At 37.9% G+C, this 15,556-nt stretch overlaps 1 protein-coding gene across 1 annotated transcript; it reads left to right on the forward strand.

The window, feature by feature from the left end:
• Nucleotides 1–13,047, forward strand: ivd (isovaleryl-CoA dehydrogenase). Its single transcript, XM_017476391.2, has 12 exons — nucleotides 1–273; nucleotides 3,175–3,264; nucleotides 3,379–3,430; nucleotides 3,876–4,045; nucleotides 4,884–4,977; nucleotides 6,762–6,892; nucleotides 7,751–7,847; nucleotides 7,948–8,041; nucleotides 8,131–8,212; nucleotides 9,170–9,274; nucleotides 9,365–9,437; nucleotides 12,241–13,047. Exons 1-12 carry the CDS (start codon nucleotides 145–147, stop codon nucleotides 12,372–12,374), a joined length of 1,251 nt encoding a protein of 416 aa, XP_017331880.1. The 5' UTR covers nucleotides 1–144; the 3' UTR covers nucleotides 12,375–13,047.
• Nucleotides 13,048–15,556: the final 2,509 nt, after the last annotated feature.

Raw genomic sequence — 15,556 nt, forward strand, 5'->3', positions numbered from 1 at the left:
TGAAGTGTCAAGTGTTCACATTATAACCGAAGAAGAAGTGACCTCTCCGTGTGCAGTTAAATAAGTCGTCGGTGTGTTTGTACCGACACTTTATTTTTGAAAAAAAAAAAAAATCTTATTAACATTGCGGTTTTTGGCATTAAAATGTTTGCAGCCAGAGGAGTGTTGCGGCTCGCACAGAGGTTGGGCGGTGTTAGTGTGTCGCGGCGGGGATGTGCCGGTGCTGTTCCCCTGGACGACGTCGTAAACGGACTTACAGATGAGCAGATTCAGGTGCATTAAACAGAATGATGTCGGAGTTTTATTTACTGAGAAGCAGTCATTATATTGATGAGTTTAATGGAAGTTCGCTAGCTAGCTAACTGTGCAACATCTCTACAAGTCTGCACAGAAAATGCGTGTAGTTCGAGACTGCACTTGTCTTTCAGTATTAATAAAAACAAACAGACATAACAGTCTTTAAAGGGTTCACCACTCAGTGTCAATTCATTGCTTCATATCCGGCTTGGTACTAATGTTATTTTTCCCCTTGTTGGAAAGTATGCTAGTAACCACCATGCCATCTTTCCAATAAACACTACTAGTTTAGCAGTGACCTGGTAGCTTAGCTTTAGCTAGGGTCGACATGAGACGTCACTCCTGACCTTGTACAATACTCGTTAATGTAGTGTGTCGAAGGAATACAGCCATGGAAACACGAATAGTTTACTACATGTACTTCTGGTTATGTCAATTATCATCATCGGTGCTTTAAACACGATAGTCTATGTCTAAACATGCACACGACCATACTAAGTAGTACGCCCCCTGTGGTGGGAGTGTCAAGTTTCTACAGATTCGCCATTTCCCCCACAGGGGGCGTGGTCGGAACACCGTTTCTGATTGGCTGAAATAACTTTAAACCTTCAGACCCATTGGAGTAAACTGGCTGCATAATGAAAATGCATCTATAATAACGTAATTAACACTAGATATTTGCTTCTATCTTTGAATTAAGTGCTTGTACAGTAGTTTTTGAAACTCTGCTAGGTTTTAATACTTGCGTGTAAAGGCCATGACATATGTCGGGTTTATGTATAATATATGGCCAAATGTTTGTGAACACCCAAACATCATGCCCATATGTACATCCCATTCCATATTTAGTCTCCTCTTTTACTGTTAGAATAACCTCCACATCTCTGGGAAGGCTTTCCATTAGATTTTGGAGCGTCTCTGTGGGGATTTCAGCCACGAAAGCATTAGTGAGATCGAGCAAGGAGGCCTGAGGTGCGGCGTTCCAGTTCATCCTAAATGTGTTCAGTAATGGAAATTAGTTCCAGTGAAGGGAAATTGTAATGTTATGGCATACAAATACATCCTATGCAATTGTGTGCTTCCAACTTTGTGGCAAGAGTTTGGGGTCCCACATATGAGTGTGATGGTCAGGTATCCACAGTCTTTTGGCCATATAGTGAATGTGAGACAGACTGTAAAAACCTGTCAGATTTTGTTTTTTATTAGGTTACTTTCTGGCTGCGAAGATCGGGTAATGCAGTCCCTCCAGGATTTTGCGATTGCAGAAATGAACGCAAAATCGAGCAAACTCCGCAATATTCAGAGAAGCTTGCAGTTTTTCAAAATTACCGCTGATCTTCCCTCAATTTTGGCAATACAACATGCATTCACCCAAAGCCCTCTTCGATTCACGCGTCGAACATAAGTACAGCTAAAATGTCTGATTTACCAACAAACATCACTGCGAAAGATAAAACAAGTGCAAAATAATTTTTTGCAATTTCAATTTGCCAACACAAAAAAAGCACAAAAAACGCAGCATTGCAAATGTTTTTTTGGGAAAAAACGCAACAAAATCGAGCATTTTTGGGCGCAACAATCACAAAAGAAATGCGTGAAATTCTGTATGGACTGGTAACCAGTTTAACAAACGCTTCAGTAAATTCTATCAAGTCTGCCTTAAAGATGTATAGCTGAATGTAAAGTGGAGTATGATTTCCTCTCAGTTTGATGGTTTTTGGACAGTTAAATACAGCAAAACAGATAAGCTTAATCAGTTTGGTTTGTAATCAGATACCACTCCTGCACATTGTAATCAAAGCAGATGAAAAATGCTTATACACTCTGTACAGGTGAGAGTGGACAAATTTTTTATGTTTAAGTTGTTTAAATGCCCTAATAACGCATGTTAAAACAATGAAACTGAGAGAAATCGATATAGATCAGTTGAACGAAGAGCTGAAGATGAGGCTTGTGCTTAATTGTAATTAAAGTGACCTCAGGTGATGAGACCGTGGCTGAACTGTGTGATGCTAATAATCGAAGTGAGAACTCATTCCTCACTGTAAACATGGCAGTAATGCCCCCCCCCACACACACACACACAATGAGTAGGTTAAATAGTAGATGTAGAGGTATGTGCTGTGTCTTTCTATGGTATTGGAATGGAAGCTTTAAATGTGATTTTTCTGCCTTCTGATTTTTGGGTGTCAGTAGGTTTTAAAATGTAAAAAAACGGTAGTTCAAGTCAGTTTAATAATTGTTACAAATTAATGAGCTGCCTATAAACAGTTGTAACCATAGTAACATACAGCTGCAGTTGCATGCAGTAGTTAAACCCACAGCTTCATTATTAGTAGAGACTCGGCACAGATGCAGGTAATTCACACACGCACAATCTCTCTCTCTAAAAACTATTTATTATAATTCATTCAAATAAATGTAATCTTATCATACTACTTTATCTCTGTGTATGATTTAGAGTGGGCAGAATTCCAGATCTAACGACCCGTAGGCTATATAAAATAACTACCGTTATTTTTATCCTTTCAGTCGGACTTTGCACTGCAAGCATCAATGACCGTTTTATCTTGTCAGTGCTGAGTTAATCCACGGCTAGTTGTGCCTTACACGATTTTAATGCACTTCGCGGAGGCAACTAGGGTGGCTTTTTTGCCTCTACATTATGCATTAAATTGTGTAACACACACCTAGCTGTGGGTTATCCCTTACATGTAGAACAAAATGATTGTAATTTGACCATGTGAAGGGTTCTTACTGCTGCCTGCCACCATGTATAGGCTATTTAAGGTCAGAATTTGTGTTTTTGATGGTTACTTTTGAGCTGTGTGATTGCTGCTGCACAAACCTCATGACTGAACTCATGTTTTACATCAGCTCAGACAGACGGTTCAGCGGTTCTGTCAGGAAAAGCTTGCGCCCTATGCTGACGAAATAGACAAGGCAAATGAGTTTCCACGCATGAGAGTAAGTCCCAACACAAATCCCAGTTAAATGTCATGAAACCACAGTTCTAAGCATTTATCATCAAACAATGGGTTTTACATGTAGAAATATCCTATGTGTTTATTTTTGTTCAAGGAGTTTTGGAAAGAGGCAGGTGAACTTGGATTGCTTGGGATCACAGCTCCAGGCAAGAACTTTTTTTATTTTTTATTATTATTGCTTATATATGTACGTATGTGTGTGTGTGTGTGTGTGTGTGTATATATATATATATATATATATATATATGTATATGTATGTATGTATATGTATGTGTGTATATGTATGTGTGTATATATATATATATATATATATATATATATATATATATATATATATATATATATATATATATATATATATATATATATGTATGTATGTGTATATATATATATATATATATATATATATATATATATATACATATATACATATATATATATACGTACGTACGTACGTACGTATGTATGTATGTATATAAAATATAAATATCTTTTTGGTCAACCACCTGAGTGTATCTGACAAAAATAGAAGTAGCCTCTAAATTTAGTCATCAAAGAAACGTCATCTTCAGCCATGTTTTCTGATCGCAGTGGAGTATGGTGGCACAGGATTAGGCTATCTTGATCATGTAATAGTGATGGAGGAGATATCACGGGTGTCAGGAGCAGTTGGCCTCAGCTACGGCGCACATTCCAACCTCTGTGTCAATCAGCTTGTGCGCCATGGCAACCATAAACAGAAAGAGAAGTACCTCTCGAAGGTAGGAGGTTAAATCTTGCATACAGTCCCACAAATAGAGATCTTCTTTCCTATCCATCTCTCTCTCTCTCTCTCTCTCTCTCTCTCTCTCTCTCCCTCTTTTCTGTTCTCCTTCTCACATTTACCCCTTCATCACTTGCTTCCAGGCATCTGTTTTACATAAATTTCACTGCATCAAGTGTATTATTCAGTCTGGATCAGTTTAATTACAGTCGGCTCCAGAATTGTTGTAATGATTAATGATGAGTTAAAAAAAAAGGTTAATTAACTTTATCTCGCACTGAAAATATAAGATACATTTTTAGCTTTATTCAAGTTACATTTATTGTAAGAATATTTTAAAATGGTGCTTATCAAAAAAAAAAAACTCAATTATGTGACAATTATTGGCACTCCAAAAAGACATTCTTATGACCAAAATGTAACCCAAGCATGTTCCCATTTCAATACAGTTTAATTTCCATATAAGTTCCCTTTATGTTTTACTTTAAGTTCACTTGAGTGTTTAGAAGCTCTTAAGTGTTCATCCATGATGTCTTGTGTTACTGGGGTATAAATATGAGGTTACACAGAGGCCAAATACCCTTGTTTAGTTTGACCCAATTTTTTTTACCAAGGGTGGCAATATTCTGGAGCTGACATAATGTTCAGAAACAATGAGAAGATCACAGCAAATTAGTTGCTTTTCTTGGATTACTTGCTAGCTTGACCTTGAATGACAACCATATCCCTTATTAATGTAACCACCCCAGCTGCTGCTTTAATAAAATTAATTCTCTTTATTAAAATGGTACCTTGCTATTGAGAGTCAGATAAGGACATGATGATGTATTTTCCAGTTAATTACAGGAGAACATGTAGGAGCCCTGGCCATGAGTGAGTCCAACTCTGGCTCTGATGTAGTATCCATGAAAATGACAGCAAGAAAAGAGGGTGAGCTGTGGCCTTTTGCTTCTGATTTTCTCCGGCCAAAATGTTTTGTAATACATTTTGGTAATCTGATTTAGACTCTGGTTATTCTATTATATTATTTTATGGCACACTTTATGGTCATATGGCTGGAGATTAAATATTAAAGATTACCTGCACTCATGGCACATATAGTCTGCCCTTAGATATGGTATACAGTGAGGGGAAATAAGTATTGAACACGTCAATGTTTTTTTCAGTAAATATATTTTCAATGAGGCTATTCACATGAAATTTTCACCAGACATCGGTATTAACTCAAGAAATCCGCAAACATAAATAATTCACAACATTAAAGTCCATAAATAAAGTTCTGTGTCGTAAAGTGGAATGACACAGGAAAAAAAGTATTGGACACACTAAGAAAAAGCAGTTCTCAAAGGCAACGTACGGCAAGGAACCAGCTGAAATTAGTAAGTAATTATATGTCCGATCTGTTCAAATTTATATCAGCTGAGTTAGTAAATTGATGGTCTATAAAAAGGCTTTTCATTACCAAGGTGTCACCCAAGAAACATCTCATGATTGGTAAAAGCATAGAGCTCTCCCAAGACCTTCGCAACCTTATTGTTGTGAAACATATTGATGGAATCGGATACAGACGTATTTCAAAACTTATGAATCCTCCAGTAAGCACCATTGGGGCCATTATCTGCAAATGGAAGCAACATCACAATGTCATCAACTGGCTTCGCACAGGGGCTCCTCACAAGATTTCTGACCAGAGAGTCAGAAGAAAAGTCAGAAGAGTAGCCCAAGAGCCAAGGACCACTCAGAAAGAGCTCCAGAAACACTTGGAGGCAGCAGGTGCTCACGCTCACCCTGCAAGACTCCATTACTAATGAAAAGGCATGTCGAAGCTCGTTTAAAGTTTGCTACGACTCATTAGAACAAGTCTATGAAATACAAGGAGAGTGTAGTCTGGTCAGACGAGACTAAAATTTTACTTTTTGGCTGTCATACTACACACCATGTTTGGAGAAGAAATGGCACTGCACATCACCCTAAAAACACTATACCAACAATGAAGTTCGGAGGTGGAAGTATCATGGTGTGGGACTGTTTTTCATCGGATGGTACTGGCAGACTTCATACAATTGAAGGAATGATGAATGGAGATTTTTGAGAAGAATCTGCTGCCATCCACCAAGAGGATGTAGATGAGACTTGGGTGGACCTTCAAGCAGGACAACCATCCAAAACATACAGCAAAGGAAAGTCTCAATTGGTTTCAGAGAAAAAATATTAAAGGGTTAGAATGGCCCAGTCAGTCACCTGACTTGAATCCAATTGAACAAAATTTAAAGACAATATGATTAAAAGAATTGGCCAAAATCACACGTGAATAGGAAGCGTCTAGAAGCTGTCATTACAAACAAAGGCTTCTTCACTAAGTATTAAATAAATGTCAGTTAGCATGTTCAGTACTTTTTTTCCTGTGTCATTCCGCTTTATTACACACATATAACTTCGTTTATGGACTTTAATGTGTGGATTTCATGAGTTAATACCAAAGTCTGTTGAAACCATCATGTGAATAACCTCATTGGAAATATATTTACTGGAAAATTTTTTGGCGTGTCCAATAATTATTTCCCCCACAATATTTCAGAAACGTGTCATCAGTGTAGTTCTGAAACAAACCTCTTTTGCATTTGTACGCATGGAAGGCTTATGAGTTTATATGGCTCATAACATAAGAGTTATGTTTCCCTTCCCTTTTGCTTTGATCTGCTGTGCTCTTTAAGGTGACCACTATGTGTTGAACGGTACTAAATTCTGGATTACCAATGGACCCGATGCGGACGTTCTCATTGTGTACGCGAAAACCGACGTAAATGCAGTTGCACGTGGAATCTCCGCTTTTATTGTAGAAAAGGTTTGAGATGTACATGTCACTTTGAACTTATTCTGCCTACATTTACATTTACATTTATTCACTTAGCAGACGCTTTTATCCGAAGCGACTTACAAATGAGAAAGATACAAGCAAAACCTCCAGCCGAATCACAGCTGGATCCTGTAAAAAAAACAATAAAAATAACAACACCCACTAAGTCACTAGCAACATATCTTACCATACTATACCAGCTGAAGTATCATGATACCAAGTAGTATCATGATACCACGCAATATTGTGTTAATTCATAATTCTACAAAATCTACAAAATGAACCAAATTAACAGAAATACACAGATAGAATTTAAAACAGGCAAACTGAATTTTCCTCTTAATACGTTATTAATGAGAATGAATAACTGGATATTGGGAAAACTCAAGAACAGTCATACAATTGGCAAGCAACTAATTCAATGTGCCACATATTTCATCCATTGTTCCTTAGATTAATGAAATCATGCAAATGTTAATTGTACTCAGAGTATTAATAATGGGCACATCATTATGAATAAATAACTGAATTGGGAAACTAATTCTAAAAAAAAAAATCACAAAATTAGGAGCTCGCTTACTAGCAAACTCTGCTAATTTTAGTATTTACACACAGCAAACAGAAAAGCTTTAAAGATTAGAGTGAAGAATTTAGGTTAAATTAAGTGTCACTAACCTTTGTGAGATGTTTTGTTTTAGCCACACATTGAACATTACTTATCATACTGCTGTTTAAAAATACAGCTGTATTTTGAATCTTTAGTATCTCAATACTATACTAGTACCAGTATACCATGCAACCCTACCAACAACAGTGTTGATTTAATTCATTTTTTGTTCCTTAAAGGGAATGCCTGGTTTCAGTACTGCACAGAAGCTGGATAAGTTGGGAATGAGAGGCTCCAACACGTGTGAGCTCGTCTTTGAAGACTGCAAGGTTCCAGGTCTGTGTTTGTGCGGGCCAGTGTAGAAATAAAGGAAGCAAAGTCAAATTGTTTCTGTTGGGGTTTTCCGCATTATTTTAAAGATCATTGCAAATTTTAGAGAAGAACATGCTGGGACCGTTGAATAAAGGAGTGTACGTACTGATGAGTGGACTTGACCTGGAGAGGCTTGTGCTCTCGGCTGGGCCTATTGGGTAATTTAAACCCATTGACTAATTTTTATTAAAATAGACTTCCTGTTTTGTTGAATAGGTTGTTGAAACATTTTATTTTCATCTTGCAGCATTATGCAAGCTGTGCTCGACCACGCTATTCCTTATCTGCATGTCCGTGAAGCATTTGGGCAGAAGATTGGCCACTTCCAGGTTGGTTCTTGTAACAATTTCTGGTTAATGTTTTGTTTTTGTTTTTTAAATAATTTAAGTTAAAAAAAAAAAAAAATCAATCGATCTGATATTAAAATCTCAGTCCCTCCAGGATTTTGTGATCGCAGACATTAATAGAAATGAAGTACACTCCATAATATTCAGAGGAGCTTGCACTTTTTCAAAATTAGTGCTGATTTTCCTCAAATTTGGGCCAAGATGCGTCATGTGACATCACAACACCCATTCAGCCAAATCCCTCTTCGATTCACGTGCGTCGAACATGAGTACAGCTAAAAGGTCTCATTGACCAACAAACATCACTGCGAAAGACCGTGCAAAACAATTTTGTGCAGTTGCAATTTTGACAATTCCACTAGTTTTCTGCAAAAAAAAAAGCAACAAAAAAACAAAAAAATGTGTCAATTTTTGGCTGCAATAATCACAAAAAAAGTTCTGCAAAATCCTGTACTGACTGATCTGTAATGTTAATTGTTGACCCAAGTGCAGTACTCTTGTACGAAGGTCTACAATATACAGCAGGTGATGAATCATCCCTTAACCTCAAAAAGAAAAACGTTTTTATTATTAACATCTTGCTTTAACTATGTAACCCATAGAAATTGAACACTATTGTAAGAAAGGTGCAGTTTCAGTGCAAACAACTCAATTTAAGGAAAGAAAGCTGTATGCTTATACACTCAGTATAGGTGAAAGTGCTTAGTCTGTTTTGTTTTTTTTCTTCTTCTTCTTCTTTCCAAGTGCTTTGGGATCACTGAACTGCACAATGGTTTCCTGGCTTTAACACTTGATTCAACTTATGAAGGGCTTTGAAAGTAATGGAGTTAAATCTAGTGTATTGGAGCAGGCAGAACGTGTTTTGATCACACTGGTTTTGGATTACAGACTTTGATAGTAATGCATGTCTTCTGTTTTGATTAAAATAAAATTGGCTAGCTGATGCAAGGAAAGATGGCGGACATGTACACCCGACTTACTTCGTGTCGGCAGTACGTGTATAATGTGGCCCGTGCGTGTGACAAAGGCCACTTCAGTGCCTTGGTGAGTTTGTTAAAATCATTTTCCCTTCTTTGAATTGAAGCATGCAGCCTTTCAACAGCATTGTAGTAGCTGTATTGATTTTTGTTGTAGGACTGTGCTGGGATAATCCTTTATTCTGCTGAGAACGCGACTCAGGTTGCCTTGGACGGGATTCAGTGCCTGGGTGAGTCTTTTGCAGTTTGCACAGCAAAAAAATGGAAGTAGGGGTGTGTATCTTTCAATATGTGATTGTTGATAAGGTTTAATACATTAATGCTTAATGCATTTAAAGCTTGCATTTAAATGCTTCTATTGATTTGGTCATAGTTACACTTTGGGGGCATGGATGTAGAGGAATGGTGAAAAAGGGGCTGTATTTGCTTCAAGTTTTAGTTTTAAAACACTTTTTTGTAAACTTTCAGACTATATTATAGCAATATATATATTGTAGCAACCTCAGCTACAGCAATAGATCCGATCTCGCCGGAACTATCCAGCATTGCCTCCTGCATGGAGGGCAAATTACTCAAAGTGTTCCTTCCACCTCTCAACGATCTCCCCAGTACTGGAGAGTGTTTCCCCACCCTTGCTGAGAATAGCTTGGGCGCCGTCCTGCTGTCCCCTCCTAAGGTGCTGAATGGTTTGCCAGAACAGCTTTGAAGCCGTCCAATAATAATTCTTCATGGCCTCTCCAAACTCCTCCCATACCTGAGCTTTCACTTTGGTGACCTTCCCTGCTGCAGCCCTTTTGGCCAGCCAGTACCTTTCAATCGACTCCGGAGACCTATAAATGAGCATCACTTGGAAGGCCTCCTTCTCGACTTGACAGCTTCCCTCACTGCCAGTGTCAACCAGCGGGTCCTGGGGTTGCCACCTAGACAGGCACCAACCACCTTCATGCGACAGCTTGTTGAGGCCGCCTCCACCGTTGAGGTCTTGAATAATGTCCATTCAGATTCAATGTCCTTGGCCTCACTTGGGATAAAAGAGAAATTTGTCTGGAGGTGGGAGTTGAAATCTTTCCTCACTGCATCGTCAGTCAGACATTCCCAACAGCCCCCCACTGCTTGTTTGTGTATCTGTCCCTTTCGTCGGCTCCAACTCACCACCAAGTTGTGATCAGTTTACAACTCTGCCCCCCTCTTCACCCGAGTGTCCAAAACATACGGCCTTAGGTCTGATGATAAAACTATAAAGTCAATCATCGACCTTCGGCCCAAGGTGCTCTGGTACCAAGTACACTTATTAGCATTCTTGTGCTTGTACATGGTGTTTATTATGGACAATCCATTATTAGCACAGAAGTCTAATAACAACTTACCGCTCAGGTTCAGATCGGAGAGGCCGTTCCTCCCAATCACCCCCCTCCAAATATCTCCATTATTCCCTACGTGCACATTGAAGTCTCCTAATAAGACTACAGAGTTGGTAGGCTGCACCCTATCGAGGACCATACCCACCTTCTCCAAGAAGGCCGGATACTCAGAACTTCTGTTTAGCGCATTTTGGCAGACAATAGTCAAAGTTGTCTTCTCCGAAACACGATGCCTCATAGAGGAGATCCTCTCATCTACAGGGACAATTTCCAGCTGTGCGGCACCCAGCCTGGGACTTGAATATCCCCACACCTGCCTGGGGCCTCTCACATAGCTTCACTCTGGAGTAGGAGAGAGACCACCCCAATCGAGAAGATTGGGTCCAGAGCCAATGCTACCCGTGGAGGTGAGACCCACTATATCTAGTCGGTATCTTTCCATCTCCTCCATAAGCTCCGGCTCTTTCCCCACCAGTGACGTAACATTCCACATCCCATAAGCCAGTCTCCATCGCCAAGGTCCAGTCCATCTAGGTCTATCCTTACCGCTGCAAATCTGGTATTGCATGCGACCTCCACCCTTCACCTTACGGATGGGCCCACAAGGCAGCTCTATGCAGCCATTTCAGGCTGAGCCCGGCCGGGTTATGTAAATCACCTTTATCCAGGGGTGGGTCCCAGTATCCCTTCTCCAGGTGAGGTTCTGTCTGTCTTAATAGTCACCATCATGGGGGTCTTTAGGTCGTTATTTGTCTGGAGCCTCGCCTAGAGCCGTTTTGCCAAGGGAAACCCTACCAGGAGTACTAGCCTCCAGACAACATAGCTCCAAGGTTCACAGGCTCACACAAGCCCTTCCACCACATCAAGGTTACGATCCAGTTGACAGTGATACATATGTATAAGTGCTCCATACAGGACTTTTTGTGGTGATTGTTGTGGACAAAATTGCTTGATTTTGCGGCAACTTTTAAAAAAAAAATAATAAAATTTGTGACGCAGCTTGAAGAGGTTTTTTTTGTTGTTTTTTTTTGCTGAAAACTATTTGAATTAGCAACATTGCAATTTTACAGTGTTTTTTGCAGTGATGGTTGTTGGTAAATGAGACATTTTTAGAGCCACTTTGAGAGGGCTTTGGCTGAATTTGTGTTGTGATGATGTCATATGATTTGTCTTCACCTAAATCTGCAGAAAATCTATAAGTTTGAGAAATGGCAAGCTCCTTTGAATATTGCAGAGTTTCCTTGATTTTCTTGAATTTCTGCAATCACAAAAATCTTGGAGGGACTGAATTATATCATAAATCTAACAATATTATAGTATTCATGAGAAGATGATAATATATGAAATTCATAATATTGTATTCAGACATATTAAATGAATGTACAAACTTTTCAACTCTAAAGTGTTGTATTCACAGTTTAGATCAGGAAAAAAATGTGGGATATTGCAGTGTTTAACTTAGCTTCGTTATACAATGTATATCCTTGAATCTACCCTTAACTAATGCTTGTCAAATGAGTTAAATCTATAATTCATAAAAAAAATTTAAAATATATATAAATCATGTAAGAGGTTTTAAACACTGAAAATGACTGGCTTGTATTGGATTGGTATTTGGTTTATGCTTACCTAGTACGTCTGTGTGACTCTAACCGCATGTTTGTACCTACAGGTGGAAACGGTTACATTAATGATTACCCAATGGGCCGCTTCCTGCGAGATGCTAAGCTCTACGAGATTGGCGCAGGCACCAGCGAGGTCCGAAGGATGATTATTGGCAGGGGCTTCAATGCCATGTTCAAATAAGACTGCATCCGAACAGGAATCTGCTCGATGCCTTTCACAAATTTCTGTTATATTACAATATACACGGATTAAGCAAGGAGATAAACTTGTCAGATGAATGCTTTAGAGGGTGCTATACAACAGAACAGATATTGAAGACTGTTCTGCATATACATTTAATTCCAGAAGGGGAAACTTCATGAACCATTAATAATCCCAGTCTTCACATAGTATGTGTTGTAAGCCTAGCAGCGCTAAATGCATTGCTGGACATTCTAAACGAATGTTCTTGAAAAATTATATGCTATAAAGCAGATTTATCACACTCACGCCAGAATGTATGTGATTTAAACAAAAGCACTAAAACAAATCTGTAAAATCTTTTTTTTGTTTGTTTGTTTTTTGTCTGTACACCTTGTATGATGCTCTATTATATATGAATGGGTTTTTTGTGGTGTCTTTTCAATACAATTGTTAGTTGCAAAGTATTTTGTATGTCATAGTGTCTTTAATAAATGCCTTAAAGAAATCCTGTTAGACATTTTATTTAAAGCCAAATAGGCTACTGTTTTGTGGCAAAAAGGAGTTTTGCTCATTGAAATGTGCTCTCTGAGCATAACGTGTATAAATCATTCAGCACAATTCAATAACCATGACTCACTTTGTTGTAGAATTAAAAGAAATTTGAACTGTCTTTTCATTTTTTACAAATGTTGAATCTCGTTTCTCTTTCTATGCTCGGGTCCTTTTTCTTATGTAACAGTATCTGTCCAGCTGTTTTTAAAAATGGTCACTTTCCATGTTTCCATAAATTAATTAGTATGAATGATGGCAATATTATTTACTCCTATGTACATGTGGATGTACTCTCAGAACAGCCTCAGTTCTTTGTGGCATGGAAACGTGTTGCCACTAAGTTGTTGGAAATGTTTTAAGATTCTGGTCCATGTTGACATGATTGTATCACATAACCGTGTCAGATTGGTATTTACGAGGCTGAATATGTGCCTCGTAATATACACCACCACCACCAGCCTGAACTGTTGATGAAATGCAGATTGAGTTCATGCTATTGAAGCCCAATTCTGACCCGAACATCCACATATTGCAGGAGGAATCAAAATTAATCGGCACTGGCAACATTTCTCCAATCTTCAACTTTCCAGATCCTGGTCATTCTTCTGTGACCTCTGTTTTCAAGGAGTACTGTCACTCACTGGGTGTTTTGTTTTTTGCATGACTCTAGAGACTGTTGTGTAAAAATCTTAGATCAGCAGTTTTGGAAAAAAGTCAAACCGGCCTGTGTGGCACCAATAACCCCATGTCACGGGAAACGTTACAGAGAACGCGTTATTTCACCAGTCTGATGTTTGATGTGAACATTAACTGAAGGTTTTGACCTGTATCTGCATTGTGCTGCTACCACATGATTGGCTGTTGGCAGTGGGTTCAGAAAGCATTCAGACCCTTTTAGTTTTTGCACACTTTATGGTGTTAAACAGGGTGTTCCAAAAGTCTCCATACATAATAGAAATTAACCATTTTTTTGCCAAATGTAACTACTTACAAAACATCATCTACACAATTACCATTTCTTTGTAAAAACACACACAGCCATCTCTCCCATTCATGATGAACTTGTGTTGACACACCAAGTGTTATAAATGTAATAGATTTCCCTTGCAACCCTCCCGATACAGCCATGAGAATGATTTCAATACGTACTTCTTTTGCTAAAAGCATCTTATAATATAAACTAAGTGTGAAAAAATTTACAAGACATTTTGCTAAAAAGTGTTAACTTCCATTATCTATGTAGACTTTTGGGACATCCTGTAAATTTAATTTAAAATGGAATAAATGTCATTTTTAGCTATCAATCTACAAGGTGTTTACAAAATACTGAATAAAGGGTCTGAATGCTTATCAAAATTAGATCTCAGTTATTGATTTTTAATCAATAATGAAATTTGCTTTGTCATGGGTTTTTTTTGTGTGTAGATTGATTGTTTTAGATTTTTAATAAATGTGCAAATATTTCAAGAAAAATGTTTTTGCTTCGTCATTATGGATTATTGTGTAGAGTATCCATTTAAAATGAGATCTACAGGGTGTCCTAAAAGTCTCCATACATAGGGACTATGTTTGCCAGCACCACATTGGCGGTTCTTCAGTGGATGTTTGTGGACGTGCACTTCTCTGTTGGTCCGCAACACTTGCAGTCTTTTTGAATTTGTTAATAGGTTTTTCAACAGTGTTGTTTCCTGTAACCTTGTGACAGCTTGTCATGATGTCGTCCAACACAACTTTGTGACAGCCTCCCGATCCTTCCATGAGAATGATTTCAATACGTTCTTCTTTTGTCAAAGGCATTAAAGGCTGTCTGAAGAAAAAAAAAAATTATATATATATATATATATATATATATATATATATATATATATATATATATATATATATATATATATATATAAACTAAGTATAAAAAGTGTTAGTTTCCCCTATAGTATGTATGGAGACTTTTGGGACATCCTGTTTATATTTTTGTATTTGTTGTATAATACAACAAAGTCAAAGAATGAAGGGGTCTGAATATTGTCTGAACCAACTGTAGATAAATATTGATAGATAAAGCTACACCTTACCTATACACCCCTATATACTGTATACTGTATGGAGTAAATGTCTAACAAAACTTGACTGTAACAGGAGAAAGAGCAACTTTGCTTCAGTATAAATAAAAATACATATATATAAATAATAAATATTAAAATCCTTAGTTTGCTGATATTTAGATTTAGAGACACTGTTATCATATTTTATAGGACTAGCTTTTTACGTGATCTGTACTCGTTCCTTTTAGTTCCTCAGTTTGGCAGTTCTATTTCACCCCTACTAACTGCCGGGGGCGATGAAAATGACCTAGTTACCTTCTTGTGCGTACACATGCTGAGAGCTTTAAACAAAATCACATGTATGGGCAATAAATACTGCTGACATACAGCCATCTTTCCCTTTTTGCTTCGGGTTTTTGGTGAATCTCAGCTTGTGCTATCGAGCTAAGTCACAAATGATGCTTTGAGAAATAGACCTCAACATGCTTTTGCGGTTGGAAAAGAAGATACTCTATACTTCAGTACAACTTCTTTAATAAATCATGAAAATAACATTCTCAGGCTACTGAAATTTCGTGTTTAGATTGT

The sequence above is a fragment of the Ictalurus punctatus genome, chromosome 9 (genome assembly GCF_001660625.3).
Source record: "Ictalurus punctatus breed USDA103 chromosome 9, Coco_2.0, whole genome shotgun sequence".
Taxonomy (NCBI): Eukaryota; Metazoa; Chordata; class Actinopteri; order Siluriformes; family Ictaluridae; genus Ictalurus; species Ictalurus punctatus.